We start from the raw sequence: 17,827 nt of genomic DNA, 5'->3' as shown, positions 1-17,827 counted from the left end.
TTTGAATGCAGCTACTGGATAAAATCCAGTGATAAACAGCCAACTAAGTCCGCCCGACACTGAAGTTTCTCATCATTAAAAACAGAACCGGTTTGTTTTTATTAAAAATCGTAATAATCATAATAATTGAAACATACTCTAGATATGAGTGTTAGTCATACTGGATTGAAAACACTAAATAATCAAAATTTATATCGATCAAACAAATTAATTTGAATAGAAAAGCTCATACAAGGCTGAAACTTAACGATAAATGCTTATGTCGACATAGGACAATTCAGTTGGAACAATTGGTACTACTGCAAATAATCATAGCAAACTATTCAAATCATAACCCATCAGAACAAATAACACATACCGTTAAATCTAATTTATTTCAACAATTTCAATCACAATTTAGTTTATGATATTATTTCTCATCTGAGCTGTTACTTAAAAAAAAGAAAAACTTTTTAAATGGAAAAACCAAATCTCGTTACCCGGAAATAGCCACCAGGGCTCTTTTTTCTTTGTTGTAGGGTTGTTATAGACGCAGAAAGTTCTAGTTTCTATATTTAAATATAAAAAATATCAGACTAAATCAGCTGATATGCCGCTCAAATGCCCTCGGAAATACATCATCTATTTGATTTGATTTGATTTGATTTAATTTTCAAACTTCATTATTCTATTCTGATATACTGTGGATTATAAATTGAAAAAAATATTAATCTTCAACTTATTTAATGATGAATCTAATGATAGCAATACTACTATCATAGGTGAATGTATATTGCAATACCTTTTGATGTTTCATTTGACAAAAAATTGGTTAGATTGGACCAACATTGACAAGTGATAATTCCTGAATTTCAAAGCTATGCTTTTGGAATTTTTAATACAATCAAAAAAAGATAATAATGGCTATTAAAAACACGTCTACTCTTATCCACACTATAATAGGTGACATTAAAAGCATCCAGGTATCACCAAAATTCACACAAATACGCCACTTACCTGTTCAAACAGGACATGTTTCTAGAATGTTCTACAGACCTCTCTGACCCGGGAACGGTTTTTCATTCTTTTCTTATTTACTTCAATATTTTAGTGCAGGTGACGTTAAAGATGATCTTTGGCTATGTTTCACAATTTTAAAAAATACCTCCTGTGTGGTGTTGCTGACGATGACAAAGTGTGCTTCCAGTGCTCTGACTGGTATAAATACATTCAGAATGTTGTACTGGTCTAAATAGTTTTTGTTTTCTATTTTATCTTGCCATCAATTTCAATCAATCTCAATCAATCTATTTATAATAATGTTCTACAATTACAACTCACTAAGCGATAGCTTTTTTAGTTATCCAACACCCAGTAACAACAATTACAACGAAAATTACAACGAAAATTACAACAACAATTACAACAACAATTACAACAGTTACTACGATCCTATGCTAAATTTATATTACAGCAGACCTCCAAGATTTATCCCGTTTGATGATTCACCATCAGAATTCAGAAAATTGGCTCCAAATCAAAGATTAACACCCAGACAGAAGTCAAAATACTACGACACAAACAGCAAGTTGTTTGACATATTATATGAGAATGAGCTTGAATACAAGTACAAGACAAGTATTGTGCAAAACGAAAACGCAGATAACATCACATTGGAATTTGTCAAAGAATTCAATCCTAGATTGATCGAATTAAATCTCAGAGACAACATTGATAACAAATTTGATGACTGGCAAATCAAATTGAGCAAAGAAATTAAACCCAGTTGCAATTTCAGAAATAATAATAATAATAATAATAATAATAATAATATGTATGACTTAACTATCAGTTCTGAAGAAGATGATCTTAGAAAGCAGTACAGACTTAATAATAACATTAATAATGTTGACGGAATTGAGTCGAGAATCATCGATACCTCAAATTCAACTAAATTGATGTTGATTATTCCAAAGGGAACAAATAAAAACCCAGATGAAAAGAAATTAGAAAATGAAAAAGAAATTCAAAATGAAATTCAAAATGAAACTCAAAATAAAATCAATGAAGCAGAACAACAAAAGACAAATCACCCACCAGCTCAAAAACAGGTCCAATTCAAGAATGAATTGAAATCTGAGTTTAATCAACAAACTAACGAAGATCGCGATCAAGTCAAAAACACAAATTCTATCATTAATAATATTTCTACCACCAACAACAATGATAATAATATTATAAGAATTCCAATTGATTTCATTGAAGAAAATTCAAAACCAGTTGATGTCAGCGTTTCAAACACAAAGGATTCAATCAATCAAAAAGAAAAAAATATTGATTCTGAAGTTGGACCATCAACTGAATCTAAGTTAGATACTGAAATAAAAGTTGACTCTAGTGTTGAACAAGCTGCTGCTAAACAAACCACTAAGAAAACTGAGAATGAAGACGAAGTGGATGTTGATTCTGATTACCAAAATATATCCAAAAGCAAATTAAATGATGATAGTGAGACGAATCATAAAGATAGTATCGGTTTTAATGAAGGCTCTAAATATAATGATAAAACTGAAAAACTACTCCAACATGATAATAAAAGCAACACATCAGTTGGTTCAAATAAATCAAAGAGATCACCAGTGCTTCGAAATGTGGATTTTGATTTTGAAGAATTTTAGGATATATTGATATTAAGATAGTTTATATATCGGCATGAACTTCGATTTTTGATTTTCAATTTTAGTCTCTAATCAATTAGTTTTTATTTAGTTTTTATTTAGTTTTTATTTACTTTATTATATTATATTATAATTGATATACATTATGTATTATATTTTCAATTTAAGTTAATTTAGTACTGATATTTATTTTATAGAACATTGTAGAATTTAGAAGTATGTATTTACATTGGTGCTCTTCATTAGTAACTAATATAATTAAATATAAAAGTGTAATAAATTACTATAATTTGGTCTAACCAATCCATCCAGATTCTCATTTTAATATTTCAGTAAATTTCATCAAATATTTTTTATTATTTTATATATTTCTTTCTTGTAATTTATTATAGCTATAAATAATGTGTGTAATAAAGTCATACATTATATTTGTTTTTTTCCTATTATCTGTTCAAAATAATTTATTTGAAACCTATTTTATTATATAAGCCATAAATTCAATAAGATATACATTTTAAATTGCTGTTTAATAAACAATAATTGGGTTTAAAAAATCATTATTGGTTTGGTTTGGTTTGAAATTTTTATCAAACACAGAATTAGTCATTCGTGTTTGGTTTGAGAAAGACTCAGTCCAAATTAGGTGAGCTTTCAAACCAAACTTTGAGTTTTCAGACCAAATCAAATTTTGGGTTTTCAAGCTTTTCTGAAAATAGGCACAAAAAAAGTAATACACCAAAATCTATAGCTGTTAAATCAAATAAAGATTTCTTCATTGAAAAACAACTAAGAAAAATAGTTATAATCTATAAATTCCAGATAGAATTTAGTGATTCATTACGGATATCGCAAAAATTGCAAATTTCGCATATTATAAAAACATTCCTGTTTCAGCAGTCCAAGCATGTGATAGAGAACTTGTACTGTTTTGCACGCGGACCTTCGTGGGTCGTAACCGTAGGGCTTCCTGTATTCCAATTCTCAGGGGCTTACATTCTAAGACCGTAACTTAGGACTTTTTATGTAAACTGGAAGAGAACTAGAAATATGTATTGGAAGACTTGATCCCTTTCTTTCGAAATTGATCAAATTACAACGCCTTTTATATAATTCTATATCGGTCTAAAGTAATTCATAATAATAAAAATAAAATATAATTGTAGTTGTTTTGCTTTCTCTGCTGTTCTTGCGGCCAATTTTGTGATGTATCGTTTTTCTGGCTGCACGAATTGGCTTTGGAGCCATGTAGGACTATATTGTAGCCCTAGAGAAGAGAGGCAAGAGCAAATTATAAGATCACATCTACAGTGAATAAAGTGATTGGTAGCCGATGAGTTGTTGCTGAAGCAGCTTGTGTTTGCAAAATTGTTTTCAATTATTTATTAAAACCTTTTAAAGACTATTGCTGATCTCTTAATACAAACGGATGTCAGTTCCAGAAGGTTTATCATTCCTGATAATAAAGGTCCACAAATATTCTGAAAACTTGTCCGTGTTGCACAGGTGAGTAGTATTTGTGATAAGCCCTGATACTAAAGCCCTGATAATGAAGCCCTGCCAACTTTTTGTTTTGTGTTTCCGAACCGGCGAAAGTTTATTGAAGTCACTCTATACAAAAAATACATATAATATAAAAGGGGCCTAAAGATAAGCTCTAGGAGAATGAACATAGCATATCACTGAGAATATAAATAAAAATAAAAGTTCAAGTGAGAATTAAAGAGAATTAAAGAGAATTAAAAAGAACTAAAATCAAGTTCAAATTAAAGCAGGAATCAAAATTAAAATTAAAGCTCTATGAAAATCGATTAACTGAAAATCGATCGTCTCCCAAATAAAGCCAAAATCAAACCACTGAAAAATTATTCTGTATAAATAAATTTATAAAAAAAAAAGGATATTTTATAATAAATAAAAACTGTAAACTTCTAAAAAAAACCCAAGAGATTGTTAAAATATAAAATAAAAATGTAATTAAAAAAAAATGCAATTAATATGGCTAAAAGTTATTTAGACCATTTCCCAAATCATAAATCCTTCAAATGCAACCTAGAAACTCCCGAAGAAAGACTTCTGTGGTATTTTTCTATTGAAATCTTCTTGGCCATTTCCATTATTTCATTAATATCAAAATCTTCTTGGCTATCATTTTCACTGGCATTAAATTTTGAATTTTTGCTATTCTCACTATACATCCCATCATTTTCACTTGTACATGTAGAAATAAATGTCGATGTAGAAATTGGAGTGGAGCCGCCAGTTGAAACACCTGTAGAATTTGATCCCATTTCAACATTTGCAGTTGTGTTTAAAGGAACGTAAGAAAAAGCAGAGTTTCTTGCTATTGTTGGATAGTGAAATTGTGCTGATACGCTTGTATGTGAATTTAAATTTAGATTTTCAATTGGGTTTGGAATTGAAAAACTTGGGATGCGGATATTATCTGTATTCTCATTGTTGTGATCATTATTGCTATCATTGTTATTATCATTGTTATTGTCATTGTTATTGTTATTGTTGTTATCATTGCTATTATTATTAGGTAAAGTCTCATCAAAATTTGAAAAACGATAATAATGTATTCTGCCAAATCTAATGGACCTGTGTCTGGACTCATCTTCGTTATCATTTTCATTTATTGAACTATCACTTGAGTTCTCATTAATATCATACACGAAGCTTACATGGGGTCCGCTTGTTGAGTTAACTGATCTATTTTCTCTTGTAATTCTATTATTATTAGTAGTAGTGGTAATAGTAGCAGCAACAGCAGCAGCATTATTATTAGTATTATTAGTATTATTAATAGCGTTATTAGCAGTATTATTAGCAGTATTATTAGCAGTATTATTAGCAGTATTATTAGCAGTATCACTATTAGTAATAGCGTTATTAATGTTTGTATTATCAGTTGAGCCATTTCTAATTGTATCGTTTCTAATGGAATTTTCATTATTGGTGGAATTCTCATGATCTTCATAATCGTTATAGATGCCTCTTAAGTCAAAGAGTGTATTCATTCTTCTAATCAAAGGGGATCCCGATCTACTGAATGAATTAACTGATGATCTTGACGATCTTCTGGATAATATTCCCCTTCTTGTAGTTCCATTAGAATTACTATTATCAGTGTTGTTATTGGTGGTATTATTAGTACTATTAGTACTATCCCCATTGTTATTATTGGTATTATTGCTTGTGTTGGGATTAGATACAATGTTAGATGCAGTATTTATATCAGTGCTTGGATTGATAGAAGAATTTAATAAGGAAATTCTGGGAAAGGAAGAGACTGATGATACCGAGTTGTCGGTTGCATAACCGTTAATTGAAGTTCTTCTTCGATTAAAGCTATTCGAACGATTATAAGTATTATCACTATGATAATTAATATTGTTGTTTTCATTAGTGTTATTATTGTTGTTATTTTCATAGTTTTCATTGTCATTGATATCGTTGTCATCAAATGGATCATCGGTATTATATCTTGAAGAATTTATGTATGTATTCATTAGAGTTCTTCGATAGTTATCAACCTGAGTTAATTCGGAGATATTATTGATTGGATTTAGGTTATTGATTACTTCGCCAACAGTTTGAGGTAAAGCAGCACTCGAAATTAAATGAGGTCTTGTTGCTGAACTTGATCTTGAAGAGTGTCTAGAAGAGTGCCTAGAAGAATGTCTAGAGGAGTGTCTTGAGGAGTGTCTTGAGGAGTGTCTTGAATTTGATCTTGATAGATAACGAGAATGATAAAAATCGTAATCGTAATCTCCCTCGCCAATTTCTGGACCCAAAAAGGGTTCGTCATCATAATTATTATTGGTATTATTGGTATTGGTATTGTCTATGACTTCCTGATCATTTTGATTAGCTGGATCTATATTATTGGTAATCAAAAAATCATCATCGTAATTGTTATCATTATTATCATTATTATTGTTATTATTGTTATTATTATTATTGTTATCATCGTTGTTACTGTTACTGTTACTGTTACTGTTACTGTTACTGTTATTGTTACTGTTATTTGAGGATGGCGTATTTGAAGATCTTCCTCTTCTTCTACGCCTTCTTCTTGATAAGCGGCTCGATCTTATCATCGAGTCTATAGGAAAAGGGATATTATTTAGATGATCTAGATTGATGTTACTGATATGGTTAGTGTTGTTGTTTCTTGGGGATGGGGAATTTTGTTGCTGTCGTTGTAATTGAGTCAAAGGTAATCTATTCGCTGAGGAATGATTAATTGATTGAGAAGTTGGAGTTGTTGGTGGATAATTGATTATCGGTGGGGTTCTCAAACCAGTATTATCAACAATTGGATTACTGTGATTATTTTCAGGTTGGTTATCATTAGTAGCGGTATTTTCGTTATTGATATTGGTATTGGTATTAGTATTGGTATTGGTATTGGTATTGGTGTTGTTATTATTATCATCATTGTCGTGACTGTTATGAAAGTCGTTCAAATTAGCAGAAAATATGGAGAGTCGATCGCTATTGGAACCGATAGAAAGTCTTATAGCATTTGATCTTCTTAGTGGCCTTCCTCTCAATTCACTTGACAAGGTCAACACTGTATCATCTACATCGACTCCACTTGTTTCATTGGCATTATCAACATTGTCTATGTTGGTAGTGCTTTCATCAGTGCCCTCCATCGGACGTGCTTCATGAGTGCTGTCTAGCTGGTTGTTCTGGCCGTGGTATGTATTTTGTGGGTGCTGGTGGTGGATGGGAGCATCGGAGTCTTCATTGCTGGCATCGGAGGTGTCATTTTCGCTTTGTATCTCTGTTTGACTGTGGTTTCTAAAAACATAGCTCCCTGATTCAGAAATCCTCACTCTCTTTCGTCGTGAGTTTTGGTCGTTGTCGCCATGGTTGCCTGGACTGAGGCCATCTAAGATTATTCCCATTGTGCAAGTGGCAACAGCAGTGCTGCAAAAATCGTGTACTGCGGTGGACGTGGATACTAGCGTTGTGTTAGCTGCGAGAACTGAGCAGGTATCTTGTGGTTCGTGTTCTTGTTGTTGAAGTGTTTCTATTGTTTCTCATCAGATATTCTTTCTATTGTTCTCGCCTCCAACTTCCAGCAACCGCTTTGCGCAGACCCCTCCAGCGTGACCCTTCCTGCAGACCCCATCCAAAAACAGACCTTCTAAGCACCTACAACCCTACTCCAACGCATTACCGGGTGACCCTTTGCTTTGGGACTCAGCGAAAAATTTTCTGTCTGTGCTTCCTCTGCTTCTTTTTCTCTTTTCTTCTTCATGATACGATGCAGCCTATTCACTGCTTTGCTCTTCATCGTGAGCAAATGGAGGGGAAAAGGTTGCTAGAAAAATCCGAAGTCGACCTTATACTGGTATAATGCTATTGATCATTATCTTGGTAACTGCGATTGCGATACATGTACTTTGTAAAAACACCACTTGAGCGTGAACAATTTTTATCTGATTTTATTTCTTTTGGTGTTTATGAATAACCTTAGTGTCATTGGGATTGCCCATGCTTTCCCAATTTTCCATAGCCATATTTAGCTCGTCTTGGCTGGCTACTTTTTCACTTTCTCTTTTCAGTTGCTCTTGTTTCTCCTTTTCTTCTTTCATCTCTAGTTCATCATACTCTGTTTTATTCTCAATCCATCTTTCGTGAATACTTACACTTAGATTCTCTTCTATTATTCCACCTTGTCTTGTAGCCTGTAACCAGATCAAGTCATCGCTGATCTCGCTATTTCCAAATAGATACCCATTACAATTATCAATCTTGTTCAATATGTTGATCATACTCTTCTTATTCTCAATACTCAAGACTTCAAATGAAACCAACTGAAAATCCTCAATTAATTCTGCAATTGCCTCGGTCAACCCTTTAAACTTGGTTCTCAAGCTATATTGGTTTTTCTCATTACCATTTTCATCTTCTTGATTATCTTCACCATTATTAATCAAATATTGCAAATCTTGGACCTCTGTATAATACTCCAATCTAAAGGGCAACTCTCGATACTGATGAATTAAATCAATCTTACTGAATATATTCAAAAACGGGAAATTCAACTGTAACATTGACCGTAATGACAATAGTAGCACTGAAATATATGATGAGACCTCTGTAATATAAACCGAATCAACCAAATTGATGACGACGAATCTGAAATCAAATTTCTTTTCCAACTTCTTGAATATCAAATTCAATGACAATTGGTGAGTAAACAATTCAACCTGTCCGGGACAATCAATTATAAAATAGTTTTTCTCCTTTATCAACTGTTCAAACTTCTTGATCAATCCCTCAATTAATTCTTGATTCGAATTAAGCTCCTCAATCGCTATCATCAACCCTCCATTTGGGCCCATCTCATTTTCAACCATCACCTCCTCAACCGTTATGAAATCTCGAATATCCAACTCACAATTCTTCTCATATGGCAATCGATCATTAGCTGGATCAAAATTTACAACACAGTTTTTTCGTCCAATGGCTGACAAAAACTGATTCATACCATTGCAATATGTACTTTTCCCAGACCCTGGAGGTCCTATTACTATCTGTCCATACGCCACCATTTCTAGCAATAAACCAACTATTCAATCAATTATTTAATCATTTAATCAATGAAATAAATTATGATCAAATCCAATTCCGGTATTTTTCTTTTTCCGGATCACATGACTCAGCCCTTCAATTTTCATCTCAACAATCGCCACTATCAATCAAACACTAACAGTTCTATCTTTTAATCATCTTTATTAATCACAGCTTATTAATTCGTTAATTGTTTGAACTCCTCCTTTTTTTTCTCGTACCAATGCCTTCAAACATTTCAAACGAATCTGCTTTTGCATCAAAATCGGTAATTGTCGCTCCTCTAGTTTTATTATCTGTAGTGGATCACTATAATAGAGTTGCCAAAGATACTAAAAAAAGATGTGTTGGTGTTATATTAGGCGATAATTCTCCCAACTCAAATCAAATCAGAGTATCAAACTCATTTGCTATTCCCTTTGAAGAAGATGATAAAAACCCCAATGTCTGGTTCTTGGACCACAACTACATCGAATCAATGAACGACATGTTCAAGAAAATTAATGCAAAGGAAAAACTAATCGGTTGGTACCATTCTGGTCCAAAGCTAAGAAAAAATGACTTAAAAATTAACGACTTATTCAAAAAATACACTCCCAACCCTTTATTACTAATTGTCGATGTTAAACCAAATAATGAATTTGGCGGTTTACCAACTGACTCCTACATAGCAATTGAAGAAATTAAAGATGATGGTTCATCTTCTGAAAAGACCTTTGTTCATATTCCCTCCATAATTGAAGCTGAAGAAGCTGAAGAAATCGGTGTAGAACATCTATTAAGAGATATTAGAGATCAAGCTGCAGGTAATTTATCTCTAAAAATCACCAACCAATTGCAATCTCTTAATGGATTAAATAAAAGATTAAAAAATATTCTCAATTATCTTAATAAAGTTATCAATAAAGAATTGCCAATAAACCATGTTATTTTAGGCAAATTACAAGATATTTTTAATTTATTGCCAAATTTAATTAACCCAGCAGACTTAAATCCACAATCTTCTTCAATTGATAATGATATCACAAATTCAATCACAAAATTAAATTTAAATTCAAATCCTCTATTAAATTCTTCTCCCGATCTTAATAATGCATTTACTGTTAAGACTAACGATCAATTAATGTTGATTTATATAAGCAGTTTGGTTAGAGCGATTATTTCCTTCCATGATTTAATTGATAATAAAATCGAAAACAAAAAACTAAGTTTAAAAGAAAAAACCACCGATGATACCGATAACGATTCAAATAATACAAGTGATGAAAATTCTAAAGAAAAAGATGACAATTCTTTAAAAAAAGATGATAAACTCAAAAAGTAATAGTTCATAAATAAATTAGCCAATTAATAGATAAAGTAATTAATAAAAGAAAATAGAATAAAAGAAAATAAAATAAAATGAAATAAATTAATAAATAAATTAATAAATTAATAAATTAATAAATAGATAAATATTGATTAACATTGATTAGTAAATATCAAATTATATTGGATTTTTATATAATAAAAATAATAATAAAAAAAAAATATCATTCTTAATTGTTTTTATATTTCTATCTTTTATCATTTTGTCAATTTTTCTTTTATATTTACAGAAAAAATATTTAATAATAATCAAATTTATACAGAAATTTTTTGAATATTATTTGAATTGTCATTTTTCTCATTTCCCAAAAGCCTATCCCATAAACCCTTTTTATGTAACATTGCTAATAACAAAACACCAGGCAAATGACCAACACTACCCCAAAATAATTTTTTGGCTTGAATATTAGCCAATTTCATTCCAGGAGAATTTGGCGAGGAATCTCCATTTTTACCATAATTTTTTCTTTGTTGTCTCCAAAATTGAAAAGCGACATACGACAACCAAGCATTTAAAACAGCAGAATCAAAGGGGAACACCCAATCGCAAATATTCCAGTAACTTAAACCAAAACATAATGGGAACATTAACAAAGAATATCTTAAACCGACTCTTGCATTTAATTTGGGATTTTCAAAAGCAGTCATGACATAACCGGCCTCTTTGTATTGGTATCTGATATTATGAGACAAAGAATTGAAATGAGGAAACTGCCAGGCATACAATAAACCTGCTAGACACCAAGCACCTGGGTGTAATAAAGAAGAAGAGGAAGCCCAGCCCATTAGTGGAGGAATAGCACCAACTATTGCCCCAATCCAGGTATTGATGATATGTTTTCTCTTTAACGAGGTATAAATCCAAGCATACAAAACAATATTTAAACCACCCAAAGTTGCGACAGTAGCATTGACACCCAAATATAACATTGAGACACCAACTATACCAGTTATGGTCGCAAATTTATACGCTTGCATTGGTGTTACTATACCGGTTACAACAGGCCTTGTTGAAGTTCTAACCATTCTTCTATCAAAATCCGGTTCTCTACCCATATTAATTGCATTTGCAGATGCTGAAGCTAAGGAAGTACCAGCTGTTAGAAATAATAATTGAGATACCGTTGCAGGATAGGGACTTAAGGCGTAGGAGCAAATTGAAGACAACATAACTAAAACAGTTAATCTTGGTTTGGATAAAGCAATGTATGGATCAATTAATTTTGCAAAGGTCATATTTTTCGATCTTTTGGACAACATTTGCTCTTTAGTTATTATTTTGGGAGTTATTTTAAACGGTATACCATTTTCAGGATTAGGATTTAAACTGCCATTACTTCTATCTGTGTTGATATTGTTTTTATTTTCATCGTTATTAAGAGCGTTATTATTTGTCGTTTGACAGGAAAAAGTTGGGGTAGTTGTTTGGCAGGTTACTTTTGAGCCAACAGTAGCCAATATTGAGTTATCATTCAACGAAGTGGAAGATAGGTCTAAGGATGCATTTGTCCTTTTATTACTAATGTTTTTTTGTCTGTATCTATAACTACCAATTGACTTATCATTGCTTTTGATTAAATTTGAAATAAACTGGATGGGAGAATTTTTTATGAAGAACAAATTATTCTGGAAATTAGTGGGATCAACAGTATCAATCTTGGACAACAACGAAGAAAAATAAATATATTTTGAATTCGAAGTGTTGAAATTATAGATATTGGTAGATGTAGAAGGTGTGTTATTCGAATTAGTTGAAATTGATCTCAAGCTGTGACTGCTTGGAACGTTATTTATGGGGCTGTTTGAATAATATTTAGCATGCAGCTGGTGATGAGAGCTGTGTATATTAAGATTCACTAGTATTCCTCGATTTAAGACGTTTGCATTAACGTTGATGTTGTTGGAATGGTTAACTGACGATAAGACTGAAAAATTAGCAGTAGCAGATGCATTTGCAATCGCCGAACACAAACAGAGCTGTTTGTTCATGAGCATTTTAACCAGACGTAGCAACCCTCTGTTTCTGTTGCTTCAACTCGCTCGATAACCTTCACTGCTCGACTCTTTCAGCACCAACAGCAGCACCCATCAAACTCGTTGCTTCTTCTCCTTCCTCGAACCAAAACTCCACCTCTGAGATACCGCTGCATTGGGCCGAAACACCGGCGCGAGACGGAACTCCCAAAGCGGCGTCCCGTCGAAGACCGGGTTATATGTTTATACACGTGATCATATGTGAATTTATGTTGAATAGCATATATATGCGTTTTTATGCATTGTGCATTTGATGACATGAGATCCTTTGTCTTGGTTTGTATTTGCATGTGATTGGAATTTGCTTTTTTCCGGCTCGAAGTTTGATTTTATTTTCTTATCATTTTCTTATCACTTTTTCTTTTTGCTGTCGATGTTCCAAAATGCAAAACTACGGTGATTCCCAGGTTCCTGATGCTGCTTCTTTGCTTGAGCAATTTACACAAAAGCTATCCAACTTTCCCAGTGAGGTCTTGTATTACTTGGAGGAGTTGAAGTTGAAGGACTTGAAGTTCTATGAGTTGCGGAAAAAAATACAGGCAAAAGATTCCCAGATTTTCAAACACATTAAGAATTTTGGTCCCTTAATACCCCATCCAAAGGAAGATATTTTAATTAACAAAATTGAAAATGAATTTTCAGAATGTTTGGATATATCAAACGAAAAATGTAAAATATCCTTGACTCTACTATTCCAAATTGAAAAATATTTAAAATCTCTTAATGAAGAGATACATAAACTAGAATTCCATAAAAATTTACCCCCATTGAATGAAGACATAGTAGACTTGTCGAATCCCCAATCTTTATTGCACTATAAAAACCAATTATCTTTAAATGACAGTTCCTCCTTTAGTAGTAACAATAATTTAAACAACAGCTCAAATAGCAATAACATGAACAATTCAATGAATAATAATGATCCTTACTTAAACAGCGGAATAAACACTCCCATTTCTATAATGGGAAGCTCATTAAATTTATCTGCTCTATCTGCTTCATTATCTAATAACTTTAATAATAACAACAACAGCAACAACAATAACAATAATAACAATAATAACAATAATAATAATAATAATAATAATAATAATAATAATAATAATAATAATAATAATAGTAATAAGAAAAAATCAAAACGAAATATACCCACACAGAGCAATTATGCAAATTCAAGATCAACGACCCCAAGTATATCCATAAGACCTATAAAAAAACAAAAATTAAATCCAAATTTAATATCAAATAACGTTATATCTTCATCTACAAGCTCCAAGAATAACAATAATAATATCAACTCAAACGAATTAATAAAGGGCTTGAATTCGCTTCAAAATTCAGTACTGCCTCCCTCAAATGATTTATCAAATGCCTACCCTAGTAATATATCAAAACTAAATAATGACAATAACAGCATAGATAATCATAATATCAACACCAATACTAATCTTATCACAAACAGTGGTATTGATAATGGTAATGATAATTACAGTATGAATTTATTAAGCAATAATAACAGCAATAATAACAGTAATAACGACGGTACTCATAATTCCAACAATATTATTATTAATAATAACAGCAACCATAGCAATAACAAAAATAACAGCAATCATAATAACATACATTCAAACAGTATAATATCAAATAACAATGGCAATGAAGGATCCCAAACGATAGTAGGTGTAGAAGAGGACAATACTTTATACTGTTTTTGTCAACAAGTTTCTTATGGCGAAATGGTTGCCTGTGATGATGTAAATTGTAAATATGAATGGTTTCATTATAAATGCGTTGGTTTAACCCAGCCACCTGAAGGTTCATGGTACTGTTCAAATTGTTTGAGAGAACAATCAAAGGAAAGTAACCGGAAAAAAAGAAAAAGAAAAAGAGGAAATCAATAATGTTATAAAATCTTTATTCGTATATATTTACATATATTCATACATAACTGATATCTAAATATGGAAAAATTTAACTGGCAAATATTTGATTTGGTCAGAATGTTCTACATCATCTTTAGTAGCAATACCCAATTGAATAAGATCACCCCAGACCAATCCAGCTTTTTGATTTGAATAACCGAAATGATCGAATAGTTCAATTTCATTGGCTTCTTGTTCCTCTTCTTTAATATTGTTGCTGTCTTCATTAAGAATTTTATATTTTTCGCCCTTTGGACCATCTTCAATGACCACTTTTTTATGAAAATCAGAATTGGAAATAATACCCCATAGCGACCAAACAATATTACTTGCTGCTCTCCAGGCGATTATATCGTTATACAAGATTTTCACTTGTTTTTCCAATTCTTCAGTATTGTTGTGAATAGTTGAATGGTATTTAATATAACTAGCTAAGAAATTAGTGATTTGTTTATCACTGGGATAACGATCCTCGACCAATAAATGAGCAGTTTCGCTATTAGTATAATCAGCCAACCATTCCATAAAATGATTTGCTATATCGTAAGCAGGGACGTTTGCACCGGCATATTCAAAATCGATAACGACCAATCTTTTATCTTCTTTTTGTTCTTCCTCTTCATTTACATTATCGGTATCGTTTTTATTGTTATTGTCACTTAAATTGGCATTGTTGAATTTTTTTAAAAGATCTTTATGGGTGGAGGTTGTAAATAAGATATTACCGTATTGAGTATCATTATGACAGAATACTAGGGAATCCTTTAAATCTTGAATTGATTTGTATCTATTATATAGCCACAATTTGTATTTATTGATGATGTTTTTATAAGTTTGGAAATCGGATAACAAGAAATTGGAGGCATTGATTTTATTTAAATTGAGAGTTAGTTCAGCCAAGTTCAACCAATCGTCGATTCTTTTCCAAATTGAAGGACCATTGTTAATTTCAGGGTTATTTAATTGAATACCTATATGTAGTTGTTTCATTCTTCTTGCTATGGTTCTCGATAGTTTGAGGTCAGCTACTTGAGTAGGTTTTAATACTTGAGCATTATTCAACCATTGTTCAAATCTGCCATTTGAGAAGGAGCCTAATAGTTTAGGGCCGATGTTTTTTTTCGATAGTCTTGACAAGACCAACAATTCATAATCTCTGTCGATTAGAGAATCGGAACCTGGGCCATAGATTCTTAATAATAGAGGATTCAAGAAGTAGATAAATTTATTCTTTTTCAATGTTTTTGAAGAAGGAGGATCGATTTTGTAGATTACATTGGTTAAAGCACCGGAGATGTTGAAGACATTTAAATCAAGGGCTAATTTTGAAGGTAGTTTTGACCATTTGGGGATATTCAAAGATTTGATTAGGGATAGGATGTCTTGTTTAAAGTAGTCTGAAGGTAAAGAGTTATCTAGAGTTGCAGCAACTGTGGAGATAGAGTATTTGTTATTGTTACTATCGTTATCGTATTCTGAATCGTAACCTTGTTCAGTATCAGATGGACCGGACAAGTAGTCGTTATTATTTAAATTCAACGAAGTGGATACTGATTTGATGGAATTCGATCTTGTAATATAGGAAGGCTTTGACTTTGATCTTGGGCCTTGAGGAGGTTTTTTTGTGTTGGTGTGGGATGAAGTGATGGAGTTAGCTAAGGACATTATTAATTATAAGAAATAAAGAAAAATAGCAAAGATGTTGAAGAAAGAGAAGAGAAGGTGGACGTGAAACTGGATGATATGAAACGAAATAAAAAGAAAAGACAAGAAAAGAAAAGGAAGTAGGTTGTTAGAAGAAAGGGAAAAGCAAGTAATTTTGTAGTGATTTTATAGTGATGAAAGAATGTAGATTGAGGTGAATTTGAATAAAGTTTTTTTGGATAATAAAAAAAAGAAGAAATAGACCCAACAAAAGCAGCAAAAGAGAGGAAGAGGAAACCAAAAAGAAGGTATTTTTTGATCAGGTATATGAATTAAGATTGCGAAAGAGGATAGAATAAAGTTGGATAACGAATTACTGGGTGAGATATGCAAATAAACAGTTGAAACTAGCGAAGAGAAGCGAGAAAAGTTTGAAATAAAAGGCAAAACGAAAATAGCGATATTAAAGGAAATAAGAGAAAAGACTGAAAAAACCAAAAGGGAAAAGGACTTAATTAATTTTGATTCCGGTTCTGGGGCAGTTTCGGAAACCGGAATAAGCTATCGAGGGCTTGTTAGTCGCAAAATAAGGAGGGGTGCTCCTCGGGTATGGTGCTGTGAAAAATCACAGACAACAGATTCAAAGGTGAGACAAACTCTGTGTGATCCGGAAATGCTTCCGCCTGTTGTTTTTTGGGCATCGACTTACACCGACATGATAAATACAGTGGGTGATGGATATATATGGATATGTTTTGTGAGTTGACGAATTGATTGATCGAACCTGCCAATGGATTTCTACCAATTGCAATATGATATGATGGACAAAAAAAATACTGAAAACCTGGCAAAAGTTGGAAGCACTTACGGTATAATTGAAAGACTGGTTAAGAGAATGTTGAAAGGATCAGCGATACTATTGTTTTGGGAAACTAATTTCCATTGTTTAGGACAACATGGAAATTGATAACACCTATCAGCACCAAATTCTGCTCGCGTAAAAGCAGTCACAGAGCAGCCGAGAGGGACCAACTGAGATGCCAGTTGGGATACCAAGCTTTGATAAGATGGCCTTCAGATTGTAGAACCATCCAGTGATCACAGATTGAACCGAGATGGTTGGGATAAGCGCTGCAAAGAAAAGCTTGATCGGCGCATGCCAAACCGTCAAAAGGCTTGTCACTCATCAGCTCTTGTCCTATTGGCTTGCTGTCTTAGCGGAACTGCTCAATGAGCTCATCACCACAAAACCTCATCCAGACCCTGATCTAGAACAGCCAGAGAAAGCAAAAGCACAGTCCGAAACGGGCCAATAGGCTCTCGCGCAGCGTGGAAATGACGTATGGCACGTGCATGCTGTTATTGGCTGTTTGCCAGCGGTTTGTGCCACTTATCTGGTAACGTTTTCTCGGCCATTTGGCTCCGACTCCCCCTTCCGTTGTGCTAATAATAAGGTCTAAGCCAGCTCCAAAAAGCCACAAGTGCGGGTAACACATGATAAACTGCGAGAGACGCTTTTTGGAGAAAGTTTACCCGGTGCTGTTGTTTTTCTGCCTCCGTCTATTTTTACATTGGGAAATTGAACGTAATTTTAGAAGCGAAATA

At 32.6% G+C, this 17,827-nt stretch overlaps 7 protein-coding genes across 7 annotated transcripts; 3 read left to right on the top strand and 4 right to left on the bottom strand.

Annotated features, from left to right (window-relative positions):
• The first annotated feature begins 1,786 nt into the window (after positions 1–1,786).
• On the top strand, positions 1,787–2,766 carry ASCRUDRAFT_75546 (uncharacterized protein). Its single transcript, XM_020193110.1, has one exon. It carries the CDS (start codon positions 1,812–1,814, stop codon positions 2,655–2,657), a length of 846 nt encoding a protein of 281 aa, XP_020047863.1. The 5' UTR covers positions 1,787–1,811; the 3' UTR covers positions 2,658–2,766.
• A 1,918-nt stretch (positions 2,767–4,684) lies between these two features.
• ASCRUDRAFT_7772 (uncharacterized protein) lies at positions 4,685–7,576 on the bottom strand (the record flags this gene model as incomplete). Its single annotated transcript, XM_020193978.1, has 1 exon — positions 4,685–7,576. The coding sequence occupies one exon, from the start codon at positions 7,574–7,576 to the stop codon at positions 4,685–4,687; it is 2,892 nt and encodes a 963-aa protein (XP_020047862.1).
• Positions 7,577–8,119: 543 nt separating this feature from the next.
• GPN2 (GTPase GPN2) lies at positions 8,120–9,232 on the bottom strand (the record flags this gene model as incomplete). Its single annotated transcript, XM_020194513.1, has 1 exon — positions 8,120–9,232. One exon carries the CDS (start codon positions 9,230–9,232, stop codon positions 8,120–8,122), a length of 1,113 nt encoding a protein of 370 aa, XP_020047861.1.
• Positions 9,233–9,474: 242 nt separating this feature from the next.
• Positions 9,475–10,575, top strand: RPN8 (proteasome regulatory particle lid subunit RPN8; the record flags this gene model as incomplete). The annotated part of the gene is made up of 1 exon (XM_020190490.1): positions 9,475–10,575. One exon carries the CDS (start codon positions 9,475–9,477, stop codon positions 10,573–10,575), a length of 1,101 nt encoding a protein of 366 aa, XP_020047860.1.
• A 220-nt stretch (positions 10,576–10,795) lies between these two features.
• COX10 (protoheme IX farnesyltransferase) lies at positions 10,796–12,714 on the bottom strand (the record flags this gene model as incomplete). The annotated part of the gene is made up of 1 exon (XM_020193109.1): positions 10,796–12,714. A coding segment is annotated over exon 1 (1,619 nt), but the record flags the coding sequence as incomplete, so codon positions are not given.
• Positions 12,715–13,024: 310 nt separating this feature from the next.
• On the top strand, positions 13,025–14,533 carry YNG2 (histone acetyltransferase YNG2; the record flags this gene model as incomplete). Its single annotated transcript, XM_020191054.1, has 2 exons — positions 13,025–13,772; positions 14,337–14,533. Coding segments are annotated over exons 1-2 (933 nt in total), but the record flags the coding sequence as incomplete, so codon positions are not given.
• Positions 14,534–14,568: 35 nt separating this feature from the next.
• ASCRUDRAFT_75542 (choline/ethanolamine kinase) lies at positions 14,569–16,658 on the bottom strand. The gene has a single exon (XM_020193108.1). The coding sequence runs from the start codon at positions 16,241–16,243 to the stop codon at positions 14,612–14,614; it is 1,632 nt and encodes a 543-aa protein (XP_020047857.1). The 5' UTR covers positions 16,244–16,658; the 3' UTR covers positions 14,569–14,611.
• Positions 16,659–17,827: the final 1,169 nt, after the last annotated feature.

Source organism: Ascoidea rubescens (genome assembly GCF_001661345.1).
Source record: "Ascoidea rubescens DSM 1968 unplaced genomic scaffold ASCRUscaffold_5, whole genome shotgun sequence".
In the NCBI taxonomy this organism is placed as follows: domain Eukaryota; kingdom Fungi; phylum Ascomycota; class Saccharomycetes; order Ascoideales; family Ascoideaceae; genus Ascoidea; species Ascoidea rubescens.
Note: the sequence above shows the minus strand (reverse complement) of the source record. Positions and strands in the feature narration are given on the sequence as shown.

Coding starts and splice junctions, on each gene's coding strand:
- ASCRUDRAFT_75546 (XM_020193110.1), top strand. CDS start 1,812: ATGTATGACTTAACTATCAGTTCTGAAGAAGATGATCTTAGAAAGCAG.
- ASCRUDRAFT_75542 (XM_020193108.1), bottom strand. CDS start 16,243: ATGTCCTTAGCTAACTCCATCACTTCATCCCACACCAACACAAAAAAA.